This window comes from Amblyomma americanum, chromosome 4 (genome assembly GCF_052857255.1).
Source record: "Amblyomma americanum isolate KBUSLIRL-KWMA chromosome 4, ASM5285725v1, whole genome shotgun sequence".
NCBI classification, from domain to species: Eukaryota; Metazoa; Arthropoda; class Arachnida; order Ixodida; family Ixodidae; genus Amblyomma; species Amblyomma americanum.
Window position 1 is genome coordinate 120344566 of NC_135500.1, and position 25667 is coordinate 120370232.

The window sequence follows — 25667 nt, forward strand, 5'->3', positions numbered from 1 at the left end:
GCTTCGTGTTGTCGATATGGGGAGAGTGTGGCGCGCAGGTGGTCCGTGAAGTCTCCAGCGGAGCGCTCCAAGTTCCTCATCCGCATCGCCGACCTGATCGAGAGCCGGCTTGACGACTTCGCCCAGGCTGAGTCGCGGGACCAGGGCAAGCCCGTCTGGCTGGCGCGCACCGTGGACATTCCGCGGGCTGTGCACAACTTCCGCCACTTCGCCACCACGGCGCAGTGCGACCGCGAGATGTGCGTACATTCCTCCGTTAGTCGATGCATTTTGATGGGCTTTTTAAGGTTGTCCATACACAGGGTGCTCCATGCAAAGTGAACGAAAGTTATATAAAGGAGAACTACACTTTGTTCGAATAAAAGTAATGAGATACTTTGAGTGATCGCCTATCGAATTCAAGTCCAGCTTTCTCGGGCAAAAATTTTAATAATAATAATTGGTTTTGTGGAAAGCAAATGGCGCAGTATCTGTCTCATATATCGTTGGACACCCGAACCGCGCCGTAAGGAAAGAGATAAAGGAGTGAGTGAGCGAAGAAAGGAAGAAAGAGGTGACGTAGTGGAGGGCTCCGGAATAATTTCGACCACCTGGGGATCTTTAGCGTGCACTGACATCGCACAGAACACAGGCGCCTTAGCGCTTTGCCTCCATAAAAACGCAGCCGCCGCGGTTGGGTTCGAACCCGGGAACTCCTGATCAGTAGCCGAGCGCCCTAACAACTGAGCCACCGCGGCGGGTGGCAAAAATTTTGAAAATAAGAAAATTGTAAGACACTGTTATGAAAATATTGAAGGCAATGGTTCATTATTCTGATATGTAGCAAAATCTTTCTTTTAGAAGTGTTTCTAGCTATCGCGTCGAACAATTAAGACTACCATAAAAAAAACATGGGGAACGCTTTTGACGATATCAAAAACGTGAGTAGAAAACAAAATACAAGACATGCCGTCGGGTGATCTGCGGATATATTGATTGTTGTAGTGAAATCTTACATTATATGAAAAAATTGCGTTTATAAACGGTTTCCCGCTCAAAAGTGCCTTTTTTTCAGAATTGCTGGGTATGATTCCATAATTAACTCGGAGCTAAGCATACTTCTAAATCATAATTTACTTTAGACGAAAGTCAGGCAGCAGCTAAACCTTTCCCTGCATTTGTTGAACGTTAAAGTTATTCCATTTAGCTTAAACACACTTAAACACACTTATTCCAGCTTAAACACACTATGTCAGCCTTCTCTTGTTTTGTTGCACAACTTGCGCTATTATGAATTAAATAACCGAATAATGTTTATTAGCGGAGCGATGCAATGCAGCATTATTCTTTTTAAACTGCACCATGCCGCCTTGTTTACTGCATAGACCATCCTGTTTCGCTTCAACATGCGCTACTTTTTAGTTCATGGAATTATCAGTATTACAGAATGAGATCCATACTTATACACTATGCGGGGGACCTCCTGTTAAAAAATGAACAAATTCGGCTGTTTATTACAAGGCAGTTAAAAATAGAAAGAAAATGCAGAAATGCAAAAACAGGAAACTACAGAACATAACACTAATGAAAACTTTAAACAGAGAAAAATAAACAGATCAAATCTTCAGATTATACAAACAAAGCAAGAAAAAATGGGTATACTACAGAAGTAGTATGCATACAAATTATTGAACATAATGTAGGGCGCTTGTGGAAGAAGCATGCACTAGTCAGTGGAGCAAGTCAAGCTGGAAAATAAGTCTTTAATGAGCAGTGAAACAAGTGCAAACAACGGTGTGATTTTTTTTTCCAGATAGCAATGAACTTCACACCGAAATGGCGGAAAAGTATGCCGTTTTGCTATCCGCAATAAGTTTTGGCTTTCGGTAGTAGTAGATTAAGCTGCTCGTCAAATCTGTCGTTATTATCGTTTAGTAGTTTAAGCCGGATGATAGTTCCTTACCTGATCTCAGTATCTGAGTTTATATTTATGCCTAAATATGCGCGTTCTAGGCCGATACCACGAGATTTAACCTTAAACGCAAATTAGCATTAGTGCTTATGTCTCGACTCTTAGTAAAATTATACAAAGGCTCATGTTTGGAGAATGTTTACACCCAGGTTTATGGACACGTGCTTTAAAAATTCTGTTGCTATTTCACTGCGGATAATTGAGTGTCATTTCTTTGAAGGATTTCCAAGATATAAAAAGTGCATTGCGTTAGCGCATCCCACTTCAAACACAAGCTCTTTCGGACGCCGCGGAGGCGACGTCAAAATAGCAGACCGGCCAATACTTGGAATATCCGGACAGTGACCGCCACTTCTCTGTATGCGCTTCTTTAGCCCAGTGCGACCCGAATAAATATTTTCCGCGGTAGCCTCCTCACTTTCACGGCACTTTCTTTTGTGGCTTCGCTGAGAAGCAGGCAAGAAAATACCACTGTGCGCCTTGTGTGAGATCATTTCGGAAGCGAAAACCTGTTATGTGTTAGAACACATGATAGCATGTCCAGTTTGTTAATTTACTCTAAAGAAAGACGACCCATCCAACATCTTCAACTGGTGCGGAACTCGCAGCCTTACGGGCTGCGATAGAGTTCATCAGTCAAGAACCTCCACATGACTGGACGGTTTTCACCGACTCTAAAGCAGCCCTTCAAGCCCTGCAAGCTGCGCTACGCCGCGGGTCGCAGGAGCAACTTGTTGCTGAGATCCGTCTACTGTACCACGGCACCGTTTCCAAAGGTCATGACATCATTTTTCAATGGCTGCCAGGACACTGTGGTATTAACGGTAATCACCAGGCCGATGCGGTTGCGCGTTCTGCTCACAACGACGGACTTCCAGTGAGGATCCCAATATCAAGACCTGACGCAGCGTGTGGGCTTCGCCATTTGGCGCTGGAGCTCACACTTTTAGCGTGGAACACGGGAGAGTTTTGCAACCTCCGCCTCAAGGCACTGGACCCTGAACTGCGCCTTCGTCTTCCACGTAACTTAGAACGTCGCGACGCAACACTGTTATGCCGTTTATGGATCGGTGTTGCATTTACCAATTACTATGCTTTCCGGATGGGGATGGCCGACAGCCCTGCCTGTGAGAGCTGCGGTTGCGAGAAGACCATCGCTCATCTTCTCTGTGAGTGCCCTGCATTTGAGAGTGCAAGACATACACTGTGTTGTGCCCTGGACCGCCTCGTTCCTCGTCCATTAACAGAGCAAAAGATCCTCGGTCCGTGGCCACAGCAGTCGACTGCCCTCAAGGCATACAAGGCCCTCTTTGGCTACTTGAGAGCGACTGGATTGAGTGACAAATTGTGACAGCGTTGTGCGTCTGTGTGTTATGCCTTTTTCCCTTGTCTCTTCCTCCTTTTAGTCCCCTAATCCCTCTTCCCCAGTGCCAACAGGAACCCCTTTCTGTTTAACATCCCTGTCTTTCCCTCCTCCTCTTTATCTATCTATCTATCTATCTATCTATCTATCTATCTATCTATCTATCTATCTATCTATCTATCTATCTATCTATCTATCTATCTATCTATCTATCTATCTATCTATCTATCTATCTATCTATCTATCTATCTATCTATCTATCTATCTATCTATCTATCTATCTATCTATCTATCTATCTATCTATCTATCTATCTATCTATCTATCTATCTATCTATCTATCTATCTATCTATCTATCTATCTATCTATCTATCTATCTATCTATCTATCTATCTATCTATCTATCTATCTATCTATCTATCTATCTATCTATCTATCTATCTATCTATCTATCTATCTATCTATCTATCTATCTATCTATCTATCTATCTATCTATCTATCTATCTATCTATCTATCTATCTATCTATCTATCTATCTATCTATCTATCTATCTATCTATCTATCTATCTATCTATCTATCTATCTATCTATCTATCTATCTATCTATCTATCTATCTATCTATCTATCTATCTATCTATCTATCTATCTATCTATCTATCTATCTATCTATCTATCTATCTATCTATCTATCTATCTATCTATCTATCTATCTATCTATCTATCTATCTATCTATCTATCTATCTATCTATCTATCTATCTATCTATCTATCTATCTATCTATCTATCTATCTATCTATCTATCTATCTATCTATCTATCTATCTATCTATCTATCTATCTATCTATCTATCTATCTATCTATCTATCTATCTATCTATCTATCTATCTATCTATCTATCTATCTATCTATCTATCTATCTATCTATCTATCTATCTATCTATCTATCTATCTATCTATCTATCTATCTATCTATCTATCTATCTATCTATCTATCTATCTATCTATCTATCTATCTATCTATCTATCTATCTATCTATCTATCTATCTATCTATCTATCTATCTATCTATCTATCTATCTATCTATCTATCTATCTATCTATCTATCTATCTATCTATCTATCTATCTATCTATCTATCTATCTATCTATCTATCTATCTATCTATCTATCTATCTATCTATCTATCTATCTATCTATCTATCTATCTATCTATCTATCTATCTATCTATCTATCTATCTATCTATCTATCTATCTATCTATCTATCTATCTATCTATCTATCTATCTATCTATCTATCTATCTATCTATCTATCTATCTATCTATCTATCTATCTATCTATCTATCTATCTATCTATCTATCTATCTATCTATCTATCTATCTATCTATCTATCTATCTATCTATCTATCTATCTATCTATCTATCTATCTATCTATCTATCTATCTATCTATCTATCTATCTATCTATCTATCTATCTATCTATCTATCTATCTATCTATCTATCTATCTATCTATCTATCTATCTATCTATCTATCTATCTATCTATCTATCTATCTATCTATCTATCTATCTATACTCTAAAGACCCGGCCACTGATGTGCTGTTCCCACTTCGAGTTATTGATCAATTCGCTCTCGCCATACCATAAGCTTGCCGTCCCGGTTAGCTCAGTTGGTAGAGCGACTGCTCCGATGAAGCGGTGGTTCCGGGTTCGAACCCCGGACCAGGACGAATTTTTCATTAACTGCATTAACGCTTGGCTGAGTGTCAACGAGTAATTACTCCCTTATTACAAATCTACTCTACCTTATGGAATTCCCTTAAACATTTTACAAATTGATGCGCTGTAGTAAAAAAAAACAAAAAAACTTGACGGACACGTAAGCTCGCCTTAAAAGTAGAACGCTATGGCGTTAAAGGCTCCGTACGGTGGCCTGGGGTTCCCCTGGCGCACCCTTTCGCAGACATCGACACGCTCGTTGCCATCACATACTGCTTTCTCACACATCATCGTCCATATCAACTGGTGACGCTAATTAGTGTCCCTAATTAAGTGAATATTCCCGTAATGCAATTCGCCTACACTGTGTGGTGTGAGGTACTCGTACAAGGCCTTCACTTTTTCCACTGAACGAATGTTCCTCAATGGTGTTTAGGTAGCGTTCCCGGCTCCTGGCCCAAAGGATAGCGGCTCTGTAGGAAAAATATAAAAAATTGGTTTATGAGGGAAGAAAATGGCGCAGTAATTGTCTCTCATCTACTTAAGGGAATGGAGGAAGGTGGGAGTGAAAGAATAAAGAGAGAAAGAGGTGCCGTAGTGGAGGTCTCCAGAATCATTTCGACCACATGAAGGATGTTTAACGTGCTGTGACATCGCACAGCACACGGGCGCCTTTGCGTTTCGCCTCCATCGAAACGCGGCCGCCGTATCCTACTCGTGGCGGCCGCGAGTAGGGCGTGCTTTTGCACACGAGCTCCCTATTCTCCTTACTGAAGGTCCTACCCAAGCTTACAAATTATTTTTGTTGACCTTAGCTAAACTGTCCTACAGTCTAGTTACTCTTGCGTACGCAGAGTACTGGTATACCGCACGCGGTTAAAACTTAAAATCTCAATGCTTAAGCTTTATTAAGCCATGCCGAAAAGTTCCCGCTGTCGCCGCAATGGGTGGCGCAAAAGTGGCATTAGTTCCGGTCCTGATGGCACCACCGGGACGGGGCAGGGCCATCCCCCAGCAGACTTCCAGCGTGCTGCACTACACGGTCCGCTCGGCGGTGGGCGTGGTGGCGGTGATCGTGCCCTGGAACCTGCCGCTGTACCTGCTCACCTTCAAGCTGGCGCCGGCCATGGTCTACGGCAACACAGTGGTGGCCAAGCCCAGCGAGCTCACCTCCGTCACGGCCTGGATGCTGGCCAAGGTCTTCGTGGACGCCGGTGAGACGGAACACCTCAAGCAGTTTCTGTATACAATCGGGCCTCGTTATAACGAAGCGGTTTATACAGAAAGAAAGGACATAAAGAAGGGATGGCGACTCGACCCCTTTGGAAGCTCGGCCAACACGGGCTATAACGAAGTTCCAGCTATAAAGAAGTAATCGCCGAGCCTATTAACTTCGTTTTAAGGAGGTTCAACCGTACTGCAGTCTCGAGGGAGGCCTTTATTGTGAGTAGTGACGCACGGACACCAGGGTTTAGCTGTGCCTAGTCGTCAAAACTCTAAGAACGATCTTAGTGGGCTAAAGCTTGGGGCAGACTCGGATAAGCCGCAATTTTTTGCTTACTGCACGTCGGTTGGTGTCCCGTACTATGGCTGAATAGCTGAAGCAGGCTGTACAATTCAGGTTCGAGCTCTGACTTGTGAATGTTTCGCGTTTCCTACCATCTAATCGAATACAGAAAATTAATCTTAAGGTCGCGGCACCCTCAAATCAGGTACTTCTAAGGGAGAGAAGCCTTAAGTCGCAACATTAATGAAGGAATGAAACTGACCGGATTTACGCGACTTCGCAGGACTTCCTCCCGGCGTGGTGAACTTTGTGTTCGGCTTCGGCCCGATTGTTGGCGACGCGCTCGTGCGTCACCCGAACACCAAGGCCGTCTCGTTCACCGGCAGCACCAAGACCGGCACCACCATCGCCCAGATGTCCGCGCCGCACGCCAAGAAGCTCTCGCTCGAGGTAACACGTGAAAAAACACCGCTTTGCAGACATAATGCCAAATTTTTTCACTGTAGAGTATGTCTCTGACAGTGGAGCCTGCATCGACGTCTGAACTCTTGAGATAAATCCGAAACTGTTCGGAATGCGGTTGTACGCTGACGCCTGCATGCTTTTATTTTATCACATGCAAGCAAAGAACAACTCACAATGACGAGGCAGGGCAGAAAAACGCGTCTGAATACAAATGCGAATCAAAAGCAGCTGATATGAGTTCAAGAGGGTACGTAGAAATGTCCAAGAGAGAGAGAAGAACTTTGGGAGAGAGAAAAACGTTAAGCGTTCGGTCTTCGTCTGCATCGCTGCAGACTCTTGGCCTTCAAAGCAGGGTTGGGCCCCTAGTCCAGGGCTCCACTGAGTCGCGCTGCTTCGCTTGCGTGCTGCACCATTGCTCTTCTACATTTCATTTCGCCCAACACCTAACATCTGCGACCCGCCTTGAGATGCGCTCAGTCAGAACACACTGATGCTTGGTCTTTGCGATAGATGTCAGTACTGTATGTTAAAAGTGTGTTTATTCGTAGCCGGCGTACACTAGCGTCCCCCACGCGCATGCGCAATTGCAAGTGCACGCCTCCACATTGCCTCCTTTGGCGGTGGATCGGCAATGGCAACGAGTTGTTGTACAATCTTTCAGCTGTGCTGAAACTCTCTAAAAAGGGTAGCTCAGCAACAACTTCGCATTTTGCAAAACGGATTACATTCATTCATTGTACTGGTTAGAAAAACAAAACCAGTATTAACCGCATATTCAAAGCTTAACATAAACTTGCAATTTTTTTAATGTCCACGTGCTTCATGATAGCTCGCATTTATAGCTGGCCTCCACTTCACTGCGCAACAAACCGCTCTGCACTTTCCGAGCGCCGTTGTGGCGCAAGGTGTCAGTGTGCCAGCGACTTGCAAAAGAGTTCGATACAACCGCTGGAATATTGGCAAAAAGAAAAAAAAAACGGTATTGCCGTTCCATTCTATCGATTCTACCTCCATGCTATCGATCTGTGTTTGTCGAGTGCGAATGTCGATTCAATATTGTGTAATGTTGTTTCACTTTATTTTGTAATTTCATTATTGTATACCTGTTAATACGTTAACCACCTGCCTTTGTTTTATAAGCCTTGCTGTCAAGCCGCTGCCAAGCTAAAGGGGGCTGCGGCTCTGTCAAGCTGTATCTTAAGCTTTTTCTGCGCCTCCGCTGTCTGTACCTTTTCAAGGCAGAAATAAAATTTGATTTGATTTGATTAAATTGTAGATCAATGGAAGCCAATTCCACCCTTTTGCAAATGATGCGCAGCCTAAAATTGATGTCGCATTTAGTGAAGCACATTGTGTCTTCTGATGTAACCAATTTGATTTGGACGGTACAATGTATCCACTTTAAGTGTACGCCGATCTTGCTCAGTTTGAAGCAAAACTGGCTTGGGGAAATCAAGCTTTGTTGCACCACGCCGCAGCGAGTGGTACCCAATCCTAAGGGACCATATGAATGGATGCTGATCGCATGGAGAAGCGCGACTATAGGCTGTTCACTGTCCGTAAGAATGACAAATCGGTGACAGTCACTTGGTGCAAAATCTAAATAGAATTAGCCCAGTCATTTTATCTTAAATTTTAAATTGCCTTATTGCATGAGCATTAATGCACCGGCTAACGCGTGCCCTTATTAATAAAAAAAAATGTCGGCTTCAAGCAAGCACCTCCAATCAATTGAGACTCCGCCCATTCCTGGACGCCGACGATTCGTGCCTCTGCTGGTTCCGTCACGTTTCAGACCGACACCGCCGGACACTACTTTCTCTGACACTTGTCATGCAATAGTAGTGGCGGTTTCTTATTATAAAAATATAAAAAAGAAGGAAAAGATGTTGCCAGCCGCGGCAACTGCTATCTGATAACTTTAGCACCCGAACTGTGGCTGGCAGAAATAAAGGGAGAGAATATCAAGGAGTAGTACAGAGGGGAGCGATATCGAGAAAGGACAGGGTTGAGATTTATACACTATTTACAATACTTACAAAAATGCAAAAAAGTGGACAAGTTTGCGCCACTCGCGCGCGAGCGCTACACCTTCTACCGTTAAAAATGACGAGGTCAGCCCGCACATCGTTTTGAAAACAGGCCTTGCTGCACGTTTCGTGACTGGTCGTTTTTAATTTGAAATGTACTTTCTTTCCAGCGAAAGCTGAAGCCGCAACAAACATTTTAGCCCTGGTGAGGCCTCGGCTCCCAGTGCAAATGACAACAGCAAACAGGAAACACTTGAAGAGTTGAAATTACTGGCAGCTAACTCATTTCAACAGAAAAAAAAAGGCAGACGCCGACCAAAGGCTTTTGTTAAAACAGACGTTTCGGCTTTCATACGGAAGCCTTGTTCACTAAATTTTTATTGTAGAACCGCGACTCTTAAATAGGCTTAAATAGACGCTTATTGAAGCCTATTTAAGCGTCGCGGTTCTACAATAAAAATTTAGTGAACAAGGCTTCCGTATGAAAGCCGAAACGTCTATTTTAACAAAAGCCTTTGGTCGGCGTCTGCCTTTTTTTCTGTTGAAATGAGTTACTTACTACCCGACCAGACGAGATTTCGTCAGACCTTAGATTTCTTACTGGCAGCTAATAATTCATTGAGTCCTTCGTACCAATACAGGCGACACACAGAGCTGTCGCCAATGACAAAGACAAAAGCATTAATATATTGTGCCATAAATCAAAAGTAGGTACACGAGTTTTAATGGGTTATAACTTAAAAGCCACTCCATTTGGGAAGTACCTAAAGCTGGTCTCTTTTTAAACACGACGCCCCCAAAGCTGTTAGATGTGCTGTCACCCGCATTATGCGTGTTCTGAGCTTGGCGCTTTGTCAGGGGTCTATTAGTGTACAACGTACCCACTCTTTCATCGGTCTCTGCGCACTGCAACGAACTGCAATGAGAGGAAGATGCTCTCCTTTGCAGTCACAGCGCTCTAACTATGCCCCGTGTTTCGTCGGCGTACAAAGGTCGTCAGCCGGTCGTTTCACATCACCGCTCACGTTTCCTTCCACGCAGATGGGCGGCAAGAATGCAGCCATCGTGTTTGAGGACGCCGACCTGAAGAAGTGCATCGCCACTCTCATAAAGTAAGCACATTTTTCTGTATAGTGGGAGAGTCCTACACACCCCCACATCCCCAAGACAAGAGGGGAGGGAGGGGGGGATACACACCCTCTTGCTTTTCTTAAGGCACCCCCTTAATTCGTAACAACTTTTGTTTATATATGAGTGCTGGAGTCATAAACGTTGCCTGTCCTACGCGAAATATTGACACAAATAAAAAAGTAAAAATAACTACCGCTTTTCCTCTACCCTGAACAACCCTCACCACCTCCCCTAGAAATTTAGGCACCCCTTCCCCCTTAATTTCAACTACTGGGGAAATGCCTGGGATCAGTTATTTTTGTAGTACATTTCCGTGAGGTTGGAGCAGACTGTCATGGACAGTTGTCGAAGGCGCAAAGCTATGTACTAAGTGACAATATATATTTCCAAAAGCTATGTGCGGTGATGCTGCCTTTAGCAATATTACAATATTGCAAATATTGCACATCCGCTTCGCATGCGGGAGGTGCGGGGTTCCATCCCCAGTGCCGCCGGGTACCCACTGGTGATACAATGGGTACAAGCTTTCCCCTGCCTGGTGCTCGGCTTCTTTAGGGTGAAATGCTTGGGCAATGGGTCTATGACCTCACCTTGCGCAATGAAAACTATCTTATGCCATGGTGCTCTTTGGCCAAAAGCTGCCCTTGCGCCATAAAAATTAATCACCATCATCATCAATTTATCTATAGGAACTTGGCGTTATCTGCAACTGTAACGGACTCAGCAACGATCGGAAAGAGGTCCAACAACAGCAGTGGAGTTCAGCTACTGAAAACAAGGTCGCGACACTCATCTGGCCGTGGACGCCGAATGTTGGTGAAAGCGAAATACAAAAACGCTCGTCAGTGACCGAAATTAATAAAGAGACCTCTGCTACGCTTGCTATAACCCACAGTATTAGTTTGACACTCAAGGCATTCGCCATTTTCCTTAAGCGTTGTTTCTTGCGAGAAAATGGGCGTGACGTAGCTACGCGTACTTAGATGCTGATACCTCGAAAGAAAACTTAAGCGGCCGGCACCACGCCATTTTGTGCACTGCTGTGTTCGCATGCTGCTTTGTAGCGTGTGAGTTTTATGTCGAAATATGAACTCACCAATAACAAACAAAAAGCGAGCTTGTTTCGTTGTGTAACTAGCGAATAATGCCAATGCATAAAATGTGGCATTACACGAATTCGGTTTGCTTGCCTTTTTCTTCCACAATGCAGAGCCAGCTTTCTGAACCAGGGCGAGATATGCCTCTGCACAAGCCGGATCTACATCCACAAGAAAATCTACCAAAAATTCACGGACACCTTTGTTCAAGAGGCCAGGTATACCTTTGCTCTAATACCTTTGGTTGGGAAAGTGATAGGGAAAGTACACTCATGGCCATCTTTCGTCTGTTTCTTAACCACAGTACTCGGCGGATAATTAGAAACCTTCTACAAAAAAGGCGACTGTTCACTACAAGCAACATTACAGCTGTAGCTATCAAAAGACATCCAGTGGACGTCCACAAGTAGGCCCAATAGCAAACATTTTGGAATATCCATGAAGCACCCGCTCGACCCTTAACCGAACAGTTAGTATACTGTGCATCGACTCGGCGTGAGCTCTGAGATACGATCAAACTGCGGCTCCACGCGCGTTTTTGTTCACAGATTACTTTTTGTAGGCATTCTGCATATGCCAAATTTTTTTTCCCATAAAACTGCTCGCTACCATCAGAGGGTTACAGCCTCTATTGTAACCTGCTTGGCACTCTGTGTATAAATTTGTATAGCTACATGCGCCGAAGTGCTATTTGTCTTATGCTATATGTGTGGACAAGCGTCATTCGGCTTTTAGTGGAAGATGAGCTCGTTGTCTTGATTTCGAAACGCGAGATTTTTATTTTTTTTCGCGAAGAAACTCTGCACGATCATTCGAGCGGCTGTACAAGCGGGTTTCTCTGCGGCACTCCTGTTGTTTAAGCATGCTTGAACAGCGGGCAGCAAAAAAAAAAATTAAAAAATGAAGAATAGCTTTAAAGTTCCCGTATCGTCTGCTGCGATGGAGGAATGCGACGGATTCGACGTGCGCACCTTACATACGCCATTGTTGAGCCGGGTTTGTCGAATTCAGTTCAGTGCGACCGATTCACTTCATCTTATTTCGTGACAATTTTCTATGTAAGAAAACCAGAATTCAGTTCAATTTGGTTAAGTTGATTTGCGGGCTTCTGCTGAAGAAACGATGCAAAATATTCCGCAAACAAAAACTCGTCAATGCAGCCAGCTTAAAAACTTCCTTGAGGTAGTGTTTCAACCAACCACTGCGGTAAAGCTTGATAAGTTACCACCAATGCTGACATGTAAGCGACTGAAAGAGGCCCTGAGACGAGGGTGCCCGAGCACGTGTCTTGCTACTGAACCTTTGAAACGGTCGCTGCAGTTTTCCAGTACTCATTAGCAGCAACAGCAGCGACACTGTTGAACACACAAGCAGGCGGCCTCCTGGAGGTGTGTGCATCGAACCTCTCCTCACGCACACCATTTCGCCTGCAGGAAGCTGAAGGTGGGCCCGCCCCAGAGCGAGTCCGTTTTCATGGGCGCCCTGGTCAGCAAGGAGCACTTGGAGAAGGTCAAATTCTACATCAAGCTCGCCATGGAAGATGGGGGCAAAGTGCTCTGCGGGGGACTCCGCGAGGAGCCCGACCTGCCCAAGGAGAATAAGAACGTAAGAAAGACGACGGCCCTTGAGCGTGCTGCACTGTACACTTGTTCTTCCAGCCTTGCTCTTCTGAGTTAGGTCAATTCAGATTTTCATTGTTCAAAACCTGCCTAAACAGTGGTTAGGCGGGGAAAAAAAAAGAATAAACGAAGAGCTACGATAAGTAGATTTTTAAAATTCCAATGTGCCATCTGCTGTGCTGGACGAATGCGACTGATTCGACGTGCGCACCATACATGGGGGTTCGTTGAACTCAATTCACTGTAACCGATTCATTTAATAGCATTTTGAGAAGTTTTTTTCATACACAAATTCTGGAATTTAATTCAACTTCATTCATTTTGAGTACAATTCTCCACTTTCAACCCACGAAAAGGTGGCTTGACAGACGCGACACAGAACGACAACCACAAATAATCGGCAGTTATTTGCTTTACGACAGGTTTTTTTGCAATGTTTTACGTGCGTGCAAGGGGCAGCTGACACTAGCGTGCTGTGTCGTCTGTTCCTTTTGCCTCTGTCCTTGTGCTTTCCACGCTAGTTGCAATGTCGCAGTCACTAACTGAGTACACCGCAACAGTAATCATCCAGCATTTTAAGATTGTCTTAAAAATGATTGTTAACCACCATTTAAGCCAGGCCGGTAGGGTACGTCGAGTGCGGGTAGACGACGTCGCGCTGAACACTTCAGCGCCAACTCCTGCGGTCTGACGTTGCACGTGGCTCTCACAGTCTAGCGCACAGTGAACTCCCATATACGTCTCACAGCGGTTTTTTCCATCGCTGTCATAGAGCAGCCGCTGCGTGACGTCAGCACCAGCGCTGCGCTTCATGCCAGCGACGAGGGCGGCTACCATGGGCAACGACGCACAGACCCTCGCGGCCTTGGTAGGCAGGGCTTCGCCTGCGGACACGCAGGTCGAAGGGAGAAACATTCAAATCGAGCAAAACTGCAAAATCTTTCACGTTTGGAGAAAATCCTTCCAGGTGCACTACGCGCACCACGACGTTTCTCATAGAGAGAGAGAGAGAGAGTTGTTTCAGGGCCCCTTTAAAGCTAGTCTACAGCCTAACGCAATTTGAAGGTTATCACTTCAGGCTTAACCTACTTGGACATAAACTGCTCTAAAACGGTTTATTTTCGTTAGAAGGCTGCAACGAATAGATTAGCTTAGCTAGTCGAATGACTCCTCTATCCTCACAGTCTTGTAGATGACCGCCACGCCAGAAAAACATGTTGGTTCGTTTTAGCCGGAATGAACGTGACAACCTTCAAATAGCGATAGACTGTACGCAGAGCCAGATGCCTCCAATGTACCGCCACCCGCAGATTGAACACGAACGCTCGAGCACGTGGTTTGGACTGACATCAGCACCGCTAAGAGTTGGCCGCTGGGTCTAAGGCTATTATGCTGTGTTTACAGCGGCTGATTGGTGCTGGCCTTCTGTAGCCCTAATATGGTCATCGTCTACTGGCCAACTCTCAGCGGCGAAAATGTCTGCCCAAGCTAAGCCTAGAGCGTTTGTGTTGTCTGTGGGCGGTAGTAAAAAAAAACCTTCAAAGTAGCCTTTCTCTCTTCCTTCTTTCACTCCCGCCTTCCTTCTATTTCGGCGCGGTTCGGGTGTCCACAAAGATGCGAGACAATTGCTGCGCCATTTCCTTTCCTCAAAAACCAATTTTCAAATTTCCTTTCAATATAACTAGCATAATTATCAAAATTTCCTGTGTCTGGACACTTGAAATTTTTAGAATTAGGCTAATTATTTTGAAGGGCTAGTCGCTGGAATTAGTCGGAATTGGAGGACGAGTCTGTTGGCTGCGTTCTATTGAGGCATGCACCCCTACCGCGATTACGCGAAAAATCGCGAATTTGAACATTTTAATTCGCGGAATTGTACTAACAGTCACGTTCTCTTTAATCATATTACGTTTGTGGACATCAGTGGGAATGATAGAATGATAGGAATGTGATTAATTTAACAAAGGTATAATCTGGTAATGGAGTTCTGCTGAATTTTTAGAATTAGGCTAATTATTTTGAAGGGCTAGTCGCTGGAATTAGTCGGAATTGGAGGACGAGTCTGTTGGCTGCGTTCTATTGAGGCATGCACCCCTACCGCGATTACGCGAAAAATCGCGAATTTGAACATTTTAATTCGCGGAATTGTACTAACAGTCACGTTCTCTTTAATCATATTACGTTTGTGGACATCAGTGGGAATGATAGAATGATAGGAATGTGATTAATTTAACAAAGGTATAATCTGGTAATGGAGTTCTGCTGACGTCTTCACATGCTTAACCCCCAATCCGCTCAATCTATCGCGTCACGCTCTGCGGCTCTGGAAGCAACGTGCTCATGCGCTTCATCTGGAAGAGTCGCGATACCGGCGCCCATCTAAAGCAATGATACCGTATTTCACGGATATAACGCAAACATATTTTTTTCTGAAATTGTCTGCTTCAGAACGCACCAAGAGTTACATGTTTCCTATGTTCATCGGGGTAGTCACAGCGAGCTCACCCGCCAAGCTCATGAACTGAGAGAAAAAGCCAACTTCTTGACGGCTCTGGGCCACTGAGGCAAATCGAAAGCGAGAAAAAATGGCGAGAAGCATTAGCTAGAAGTACAGTGTACTAAAAGCGTGGAATGAAAGCAGCGCGGGACGCTGAGAAAACTGAGAAAAAATTGTGGATCCAATGCACGCTGTGAAGGTGGTTGGACAGCGAAGCTGTAAAACGGCACCCAATTACCCATTAAGACGTCACTGAAAATTCACACATGTGGCTCTACAAAGAGTGAAATCAGAGAAGTGAAATGTACATACTTGAGCTGCTTGCTGTATGCCCGATTTCAATGGAGATATGCTGTTTGGAAAAAGTTTTTAGCCTAGCGTTTTTTGCTTACAACGATGACACGAAAACGCAAACATAATCTTTACCGGGAAACACACGCGGGGAGAAGGAACGTTCTTCGCATTGTTTGCAGGCGCCGTTATCATACATTATGCGGTTTGCACTTCACATGAACCCCGCTGCGGTGGCTCAGTGGTTAGGGCGCTCGACTACTGAGCCGGAGTTCCCGGGTTCGTACCCGGCCGCGGCTGCCGCGTTTCGATGGAGGCGAAACGCTAAGGCGCCCGTGTGCTGTGCGATGTCAGTGCACGTTAAAGATCCCCAGGTGGTCGAAATTATTCCGGAGCCCTCCGCTACGGCACCTCTTTCTTCCTTTCTTATTTCACTCCCTCATTTATCCCTTCCCTTACGGCGCGGTTCAGGTGTCCAACGATATATATATATGAGACAGATACTGTGCCATTTCCTTTCCCCAAAAACTAATTATTATTATTATTCACTTCACACGAGGGCTTCGAATCACGTCAACCCCTTTCGAAGCAGCTGCAAACCTAATTTTTACCGGAACGCGTTGTTGGAATAGGCACACCGCGCGTCGGAAATATTCCTTCCCTTACGGCGCGGTTTGGGTGTCCACCGAGATATGCGAGACAGGCGTCATTTCCTTTCCTTAAAACGATTTTTCATTTTCCTTGCCTTGTGGCGCGCTTGGCGTGTCCACCAAGATATGTGCGACAGGCGACATTTCCTTTCCTTAAATTGTCCAACGGGAAAGGACGTCGCGCCGAACCGACAATGGGGTTCCGTGGACTCTTACGCTTAAGCGTCCTCTAATTTTTAAATTTCTTATTTTTAATTATTTTTAGCCAGCTATGCCCGCACCGTTATCATACATTATGCGGCTTGCATTTCATACGAGGGCTTTCAATGACGTCAACCCCGAAGTAGCTGCAAACCTAACGTTTACCGGAACGCGTCGGACGGTGTTCCCATTGCATATAAAAATTAACTAGGAAATTTACACAGCGCCTGAAATGCAGTAATACTCAATGTGCTGTATATTAAAGCGCTCACTAGACTCAGTAAAATTACGTTTTGTTTATTGTAAAACCAGTGCATTTTCGAGCGTGCTTTTCTTTAGCGTGGCGGGTTTTTTTTTTTTTTTGCTTACCACGACACGACAATTTCATTGGACGGTGGAGGTACAGCTTCGCTGTAAAAGAGGGCGGACGCGCACAGAACTGCGCCGCACGAAACACGAAGCTGAGAGGCAAGACGTACAGCACGTGGCGGCACGGTGGCCGCTGCTGCTCGAAAGGCGGGAGTTCTGCTGCGCTCGATTCTGTCGCACGCGCTTGTGGAATGGTGCCTTTCGAACAACATTGACAACCTACGGAAGACGATGCAGTGTGCGTGCGTAGTCCTCGGCTATGGTTACCCTGAACATTTTAAAGGATCGAGCTGCACTACTATAGTCTCTTTTTTTTTCATTTCCGGAAGGCGATGGTCACATATTATGTTCGCGCAAACACGGTAGTTGTATATAGTGGCAGAAAACGTTTTTAGCTTCAAGTAATGCGCAACGTGAATACTGGTTATTTCCTCTTGTTGTGGTATTGGGCTGTCCAGGAACGGAAGTGAGCGGCAGAAGTGTGAAACTTGTTGGGCTGCATGCCGCTTTCGGTTATGGACGCAGGTGCCGGATTGTGCACCGGGCACCGAGCAATGAGAACAGCTTGCACTTTAATTTAATTAATGTACATTTAGAGTAGGCACGGCATGTTTCAAGCAATGTGGTATATTTATTTTGTATGTGTCATTACTCCCGCCGAATATTGCTAATTCTAAATTGGCGGAATTTGAATTTTTAAGGCGCACAAAATTCAGGACCTTAAGCATGCCCAAGAACATTATGGACAAAGTATGAACATTCGCTCTCATTATGACTTGCTACAAGCACGGCTCCGATTGCTTTGTGAAGGAAACTGCCGCTCTCCCGAGGGAAATGAAGAAACGCGCGCGCCTAGCCTAGCTTTACATAAACGTCAATTCGAAATGCACAAGATGATGGCGCCCTCTCTGGAGCGCACACCTAAATGTGCGACACATATCGGAAGCTACGAGCATGCTGTTAGAATGGCTACGATTGCTCGGAAGCTTCCTGTCTGTCAAAATTTGTGCTCGAACTGCTATTCAAAACTGCAGATATTTCTGCAATTTCATAACCAGTTTCACATCTAGTGGAGATCAGTGGTTTCACACGGTGTGGCGCCACCTGAAGAGTGCACGAAAATTCGTCTGCTACCTAGAAAACTGGTCGAAAACAAAAAGCACGTGGGCAACGAAAGCGCGATCCGCTTCCACGAGCCACCATAACGAGGCGCCAACTGAGCATACTAAGTGATGTATGACTGACAGCTGCCGCTTGTCGCTTGCACCTGTCACTAGCACGAAGTGCGCATACGCACAAGTATCTGGCGGTTCATTTCCAACTAGCGCAGCTCGGGCGGGGGCAGAGAAGAGGCGCGCATGCGTGCAGCGGCCGTGTAAAAAACCAGGTTCGTATTAAGCACAAATTCATTATCGCCACCACCGGTGCGTTACAGGCAATACTGAACGCAACAGTATGTGCCTGTGGAGAGTATCGAACAGTGCAGAATCGCCCACGCGTACGTAGTCCCCGTCAAGAACAAATTAATAGCAACGCCACGCTCCGATGGCGATGAAAAAGGCAAAACGTTTCGAAAGTATCCATAATAAAGGTCGTGGCTACATTTCTAGACAGACGCCCCCCCCCAACTTGTGCATGAAACTAGTGACTTTATCAACGTGTAATTCCATTAGCCCTGAACAATTGATGTGCAACCGTCAACCTTTACAGAACCATTGCAACACTTTCTAAAAGGGCTAAATTAACCTTTCCACTCGTGAGATGTCATAATATCAGAGTAGAATATTGCACCTTCATACACAGGGAATTACTCACTCACAACACTGCATGGTTTCTTTACCTAACTCGATGCTTCGTGCGACACAAAAGCCACAGACAGCTTTTGGCCGGTTTTTAAGCTGTCTAGACAACTTCGCGAATGGCAATAACCACAACTAGAAAACACTACAGAAGGCACAAAACAAGCAATCAGTAGAGGTCAGCATAGCGGTGAAGCCATCAGTGCAATAATTTCCACACCACAAAATATTCGGAAAAAGTAAAGTGCAGCATAATTATGACTCATTGAGCAAAACAGTGCTAGTGCTGCATGAGCTACCAGCATGCTAGAAATAGAGTTCTCCTTTCACTTTTGTTCCTTTCAGTTGTCCCTCTATCTACACAAAACAGTGATAGTAGCCGAGTTGGCACTAGTTGAGAGGCTCACGCACTTTCTCCATTTTCTTACAAAAAAAAGTTGGTTATGAAGAAAAGAGAAACAGCAATGGTCTCATAAACAGCAGAACCACCAAACATGCCGTAAGGGGAGGGTTGAAGGAGGCAGAGAAAAAAGCAAGACAAAAGCGGTGCCGTGGTCGAGGGCTCCCAATTATTTTCAGCCACCTGAGGTTCTTTAACATGCACCGACACTGCGCAGCACATGAGCACTTCACCGTCATTTTCTTATAGCCATTTACCACTCCTGCTATAAATGCCACGAGGAAAGCAAATCCTCAAATGCCACAAGGAATAGGAGGTCATCAAGAAAGGAAAGCCATGATCACTCAAGGTGGGCATCTGAAGCATGTCATGAGGCAAGGGATGAAGTCAAAAGGGGGAAGAGTGAGAGAAGCACAGCCGGCTACCATCTTGAATGCCGCAATGGGCTGCTTTCGGCTCCTTGCAAGTCCAGTTATACAAAATGCTATGAAAAGTTACTGAGGAAGGCAATCCACAAGACAGTGCACTATCACAACCAAGGTGTTATGCAGTTTCATAAGTGCTGTGGGCTCCTACCTTCAAGGTGGTTCTCAAGAAGTACGCATTTTACGGTACTGTCCAAAACAGACTCCCACAAGTCTACCTAGCAGCAGACAAAAATGGAGCGCACTTGCCTGCACATGCACACAGGATGCAACTTAAACAAGCAGCCAGAATCTGGTGCAAAATGAATGCTATATTATGATTGCTCACTGTGCATAATGCTCAGTAAAGTGAGAAACTTAGTCTAAAACAGCTCTTCAAGCATTTCAATCATAACCCATGAAAGTGACAATCCCAAGTTTGAAATTAAGCGACAAAAATTAAAAGACTCTGAATGTATCAATGTGCTTATTTGGTCCCGAGATTCACCTTATGCACACTGCACCGACATTACAAGAGAGTAACGGAGTTGCTTGATTGTTGCATCCAAGTGGTGCAAGCCGATATGCATATGATGAAAGTATTTTCATTGCTTTAGATACTAACGCACTAGCATTTTCTCATGCCGCCTTGCAGGGCTACTTCCTGCTACCCACTGTAATCACGGACCTCCCACACACATCACGCTGCATCCAAGAGGAGATCTTTGGGCCAGTCACCTGCCTTGCGCCCTTCGAGACTGACCTTGAGGTTGTTGAGAAAGTGAATGGTGTCCCATATGGGCTGTGTGCCAGCATCTGGTCTAAGGATGTCTGCCGCATTCACAAGATGGCGCAGCGGCTCGACGTACGTATAAGATCACTGGATATTTTGAGGTTTGCTTCTAGAAAGCGATTTATTTTTCTCTGAAAAACAATGTGGTTAATAGTGTGCTCATGCAGCAAGCTTGATGCAAGTTTAACCAGGACACAGCATCAAATTTTGTCTTTTGTGCGTGTATAATACTTAATTTATCATAACTGGTGCATATGCCACTTCAAAACACAGCCTCATTACTACTGCGGCATGGTGAGCTAGTAGCTGTAGTATCAAGGTGAAGGCAAATGGCACCTAAAAGTTGCACGCACTTTCTTTTGCTCCCCATTCCCCTCGATGCAACAAGAAACCAAAACCCCCCTCCCAAGTCATGTTCCTCCACTATAGCATCGCTACAAAAATACCTCTGTTGGGAACTTCCGGAGCAGAGTGGTGAATTGGGAGAGTTGTTAAAAATTAGTTTATAGATCACAAAAAAATTGACACAGGAAAGGAAAAAATACACCACATAAGAACAATAAACCACAGGATGCATCCCATTCTTTCCTTCCTTTTTCCATTTTTCACACCACGCAATAATGAAACAGTTCTAAAGCACATTTTCTTCAGTATACTTTAAGATTCACTGCATATCTACATTTGCAGTAGCGTAACATTTTGCTTTTGTGTTTATTGTATATAATGATGCATGTGAGAGGATTCAGGAGCACCTAAATAGAGGCTGCAAATATCTTGCAGCCTAGGCCAACGTAAAACCTTAGTTCTCTGTTGCATATGGTCTAGACGCGCTCCTAACATCCGTCGGCACACATACTTTGAATGGCATTAATTAAATGCAAGGTTGCAATAGGTGACATATCTGTGAACATAATGCCAACAAGTCAAAAGCGCTAGTTAAGTCCGTGTAAGAAAAAAAATCATAAAATGCACAAAAATCATAGATATTTACAAATTTTATTCCTGGTGTTGTTACACCATGCAACCACACTCAACAGTACATCAGAAGAGTCTTAGGCAGTTTCGAACTAGCTCCATTACAGTAAGAGATTTTCCAACAACTATAATTAATCCACCATCTGTCACACCTTAGGGAAGCAAAGTTGCATTATGTTGATATGAGAATGGAGTACACTAAAAGAAGTTTTGGCTGATGTTTTACTACAAACCTCGCTACATAACGATAACATTGCTTCCCAGGTTGGCACAATATGGTGCAACTGCTGGATGGTGCGCCACCTTCACATGCCATTTGGAGGGATGAAGATGTCTGGCGTTGGGCGTGAAGGCACCGATGCATCCAGGGAATTCTACACTGAAGTCAAATCGATCTGCCTGGACTACAGTTGAACTGTAGTAGACCTCTCGCATGTGGCTTTCCAATTAAAAATTTCAAGATAAACAAAGCATGATGAGCTTATTTTGAAAACACATGCAGAACTTTGAATATGAAACTACATTAATTTAGTTCTAGGCATGCAGCACACATTTAATGACTAGCTGCAAAACCCTTTGCACAATGCCACCATCAGGTCACTTGACAAAAATATGCCCACAGAACTGAGATAGTGTAAAAACCTCTGAGCACGCTTTGCCTTCAAACCCTGTCGCTGTTTTTCACATTTGCAAATTATTTGCAAGGCGTCTGTGTAATCAGAAACAGCATATCTGTTCAACACAGCACTTGGAGGGAGCCCTGAACCCATGATTTTCTGACAGCATCTGCTCCAAAACTTTCTTCGCTCTGAGGTCTCGTAAAGGTTAGAAAGGCTTGGTACACTAGGGTGAATTGCCAGACTCAACTCTGGAATGGCACACATTGCAGCATCAAGGCACTTCTCTAATTTGGAGCTAGTTAGCCTTACCGAGCCCATCTTGACATAAGTTAAAGCATCGGACACTGCAAAAGGCAGCGGGAACTTCTCTGCATCAGTAGCTAGTGGCAAACAAGTACTACCATTCTGCCAGGCTTCTATTCTATCAAATGGTACTGCACTATAAGCACCAGGGGTACACTTCTCAAGGCAGCCAGAGAGGTGGTCAATGCTACTAAAGACATCAAACATACTGGCAAGCTCGGATAAACACTGCTTAATGACGGAAGCCTGCGGGTGAGCTTCTCTGGCGCAATTTTCAACTGCTGGTTTGCTTTCACAGGCATCGCCAGCAGCATCAGAGAGCCAGCTGCAGTCTAGAGCACTGGTGCTTTCTTCTACAAGTACTTCATCAGAATCCACCTCTTGTGGCACAGGAGCAGGAAGAGTTGACAGTGGAAGTGTGCTTGGCAGGCAGAGGTGACAGACATCCAGGCCAAGTTCTTCAAACATGCGCTGTGTAGTCAAGCATGTGTTGAGAACCTCTGAATGAAGCAGCTTGCACACATCCTCGAGTGGCACAGCATTTGCAAGGAAGGGGTAACTGGTGCATTGTCCTTGTGAATACAGTGCAGAATCAAGCTGAAGCTGGAGCATACACTTCCTCACATCACAGTGGTAGTACTGCAGCAAGAAACTGGCACCGTCGCTGACTGGCCGGCCAATACCTTCAGATTGGCAAACGTGCATAATCAGTTTAGACACTTCATCAGGCGTTGGATGCCCAAATTCAGCAACTGGGCAACCACTTGGAAGTTTTGCCTTCACTTGAATTAGATTCCGGGTAGCAGTAAAGACAACAGGCTTTTTTGTAGTGAACAAAACTGACTCCACTGCGCTCCAAAAGCCATCATCTTGTTCAAAGATTGTGTCAACATCATCAAATAAGATAATTGTATGGCTCGAAAATTTAAGTGTTGAGGTATCCTGCTCTGAAGGTTTCTCAACTGAAGGCTTAATTTTGTTTTGTTTTCCTTCAGCCAGCTCACCTATTTTCTTTTTCTTCAATGGCACCTTGGCTGTGTCAGCTAACCTTTTTTTCTGTGCAGATTTTTTCACCTGAAATATAACATCATCATCGTCGTCGTCAGATCTTGAGCACATCCTTTTGAAGGTTTTTTGTTTTCGTTTACCACCGCCAGATGCCTTCCGGTCCTCTGCTGGTTTTGAAGTCACACCAATGAACTCAGCATCACTGTCAGAAGATGAAGCTACTTTCTCTGATCCACCTTTCGCTGAGCGTGGAATACATTCTTCTTTGCACTTGCTAGCACCGATTGCACTGGCAGCTGTTGAGTCAGCACTCTTTCTTGCAGGTGTTGCAAAATACTTGAGCAATGTGCCTTTTGGACTTGTTTTACCAGCAGGTGCTGTCACAGTTGATGCAACATGCACTTTGGGTGCCTCACTTACACCATTTCTTGCAGAAAAATAGCCCTCCAGTGTACCTTTACTAGGCTTCCTCACGTTGCTTTCAGCTGCAGCTTTCACGGTTTTTGCTCGGCCTTTGGCTGCCGCCTTTTCAAACATCTGCTGCAATGGACCAGAGACTTTCGCTTTCTTCTGCGCTTCGACTTTCTTTGTGCTACACGCGGTCTGCTGTGCTGCAGAAGCAGCAAATAGCAGCTTGCTACCTTCAACATGGTGGGACTGCGTTGCTTCGTGCAGCTGAGCCAAGATCCTTTTTCCTGGCCTCTCACTTGACGCATGGACCTCGAGGACTTTAAAACCAAGTTCTTCCGCCAGGTAATAAACAGAACTTGTTTTTCCAACGCCAGGAGGCCCCACGAGCAAGTAGCAGTTGCTCAGGCCTTCCGTTGATTCTTCGGAGTCGCTCAGCGAGGTTCGCGACGCAGATCGCTCCGCATTTAGGGACTTGTTTTTCCACTGCGACAGCCAAGATCGCAGTTCAGAGATCGTTGGGCCATTACCAACGAACGGGCACGATCTCGAAGGTTTGTACTTGTCCGTCCATGCTAGGCTTCCCAAACGGCCCTCTCTATGCGTGACTGTGTCCACTTTCTTCGAATCTTCACTTTTTTCGGCCTCTTTTGACGAACATCTCGACAACTTGGAGCGCCGGCGGCGAGCCGGCCGCTCGGCACCTTCTTGCAGCACAGTGCCACTCCGACTTTCTTTGCATTCAGTAGACAAGTTAACTTCCCTTGGCTTCCTGGGCCGCAGCGATCTGATGCGATCGTTTTTGTTATCTGTGAAAAAGATGTACAGTAACTGTGAAAAATACCAACAAAGCTTAATAAAGGCTACCGACATACCTTGTGTGGCTGGCATGAGGGCTGTTTAAATCCCAATCGCAGACAACAGGGTGCAACATCTGACAGCAGAAGGCAACACTCAAGGTAGACAGTTGTCGAAAAAGCTACACGTCCAATTGAAGCACAGCCATGACCTAATTATTCACTTTCCCGCCACTAAAGCTTCGGCCTCACTCCCGCCACAGTCCGCGCGCGTAAACACATCGCAGGATATGGATGTGTCTTCGGATGCAGCCGATACGGTAGCCGACCGTCTAGCCCCGCCAAAGTCGACGCAATTCGGAATGCCAGAGCCAGCGCCTCCTTTATAAAAGAGGCGTTGCCAGTGCAGAGCCGGCAGATGGGCATCTGATACGCCCAGTTCGCAGCTTTACTGATACGGAATATCTCATACGGGTCCCATTTGAACCCAACATATTATACTTATTTTTGGAAATGTGGCGGTGTGCTTGAAGGTTGCTTCACTTGCGCCACCGGTTGGCCCGGTATTGCACTGCCTCCGGGATCTGCCTAAGACATTATCGCGCGTCTTTTCTATCCTATCTTTAAACTCTCCTACTTTCTGCACGTGGTAGCGATTGTGGCTCAGCTTGAGCCAGTGGGCAGGCCTGTGCACTTTCCTTTTCATCCCTCCTGGCAACAACAACAGCCGGCAGAGCCCATGAGGCCAACATTTGGAGTACGAGGAGGCGGGCAAGGCGGGCGTATTTCGGTATTTCGACTTGTGTAGTTCGTTAGGTACCAGAATGCTGTGGTTAGTTGCATCGATGTTATAGCCGTTGTAATAATGCACGAAAAGTCGCCAGCGGGAGCCATCCGACACATGGCCGTGCTTGCGATTTTCAGTTGTTGCAAATTTTGTCGATTTACATTCACTGCTACTGAAAGAATTTGCTAAGTTCATATCTTTCCTCGTTCACTAACAGCGTTTGTACTCCTTCCAAACCCTTCTCAGCCAAGCGAAACCGCGCCACACACTAGCCAAAGTTCAGATTACAATGAACGTCGTATCGTAGGCAATATGAACGAGGTACAGTGCACTCTCTGTCCACTCTTCAAGCTCCCTGCACCCCTTCAAAATCTCGACGAGGAGGGCATTAGCTCGCCGTTTGAACTACCCGAATAGCACGTGGCACTCTTCCAACTTGGCTGGCGTACAGTTGCTGGAGCAGATCGTCTACTAC

The 25667-nt window shown here is 45.1% G+C and overlaps 2 protein-coding genes, 1 non-coding gene and 1 pseudogene across 5 annotated transcripts in view; 3 read left to right on the forward strand and 1 right to left on the reverse strand.

The window, feature by feature from the left end:
- The window catches only part of LOC144128291 (2-aminomuconic semialdehyde dehydrogenase-like), a 33041-nt gene extending 11301 nt beyond the window's left edge, over nt 1-21740 (forward strand). For all 3 annotated transcript variants that reach the window (XM_077661593.1, XM_077661594.1, XM_077661596.1), the window contains 8 exons: nt 39-239; nt 6044-6255; nt 6832-6998; nt 10085-10155; nt 11385-11489; nt 12705-12876; nt 20157-20366; nt 21534-21740. In XM_077661593.1, coding sequence (XP_077517719.1) covers nt 39-239; nt 6044-6255; nt 6832-6998; nt 10085-10155; nt 11385-11489; nt 12705-12876; nt 20157-20366; nt 21534-21683 — 1288 coding nt within the window. In that variant the 3' untranslated portion in view covers nt 21684-21740. The remainder of the gene's footprint in view (nt 1-38; nt 240-6043; nt 6256-6831; nt 6999-10084; nt 10156-11384; nt 11490-12704; nt 12877-20156; nt 20367-21533) is intronic.
- On the forward strand, nt 4978-5051 carry TRNAI-GAU (transfer RNA isoleucine (anticodon GAU)). The gene has a single exon. It is a non-coding gene; the product is annotated as a tRNA-Ile (tRNA).
- A 72-nt stretch (nt 21741-21812) lies between the features above and the next one.
- LOC144128290 (uncharacterized) lies at nt 21813-24725 on the reverse strand. The gene is made up of 2 exons (XM_077661592.1): nt 24484-24725; nt 21813-24417 (listed from the first exon to the last, which is right to left on the reverse strand). The coding sequence occupies exons 1-2, from the start codon at nt 24497-24499 to the stop codon at nt 21830-21832; spliced, it is 2604 nt and encodes an 867-aa protein (XP_077517718.1). The 5' UTR covers nt 24500-24725; the 3' UTR covers nt 21813-21829.
- Nucleotides 24726-24866: 141 nt separating this feature from the next.
- Nucleotides 24867-25002, forward strand: LOC144130745 (U2 spliceosomal RNA; annotated as a pseudogene).
- The last annotated feature ends 665 nt before the right edge of the window (nt 25003-25667 follow it).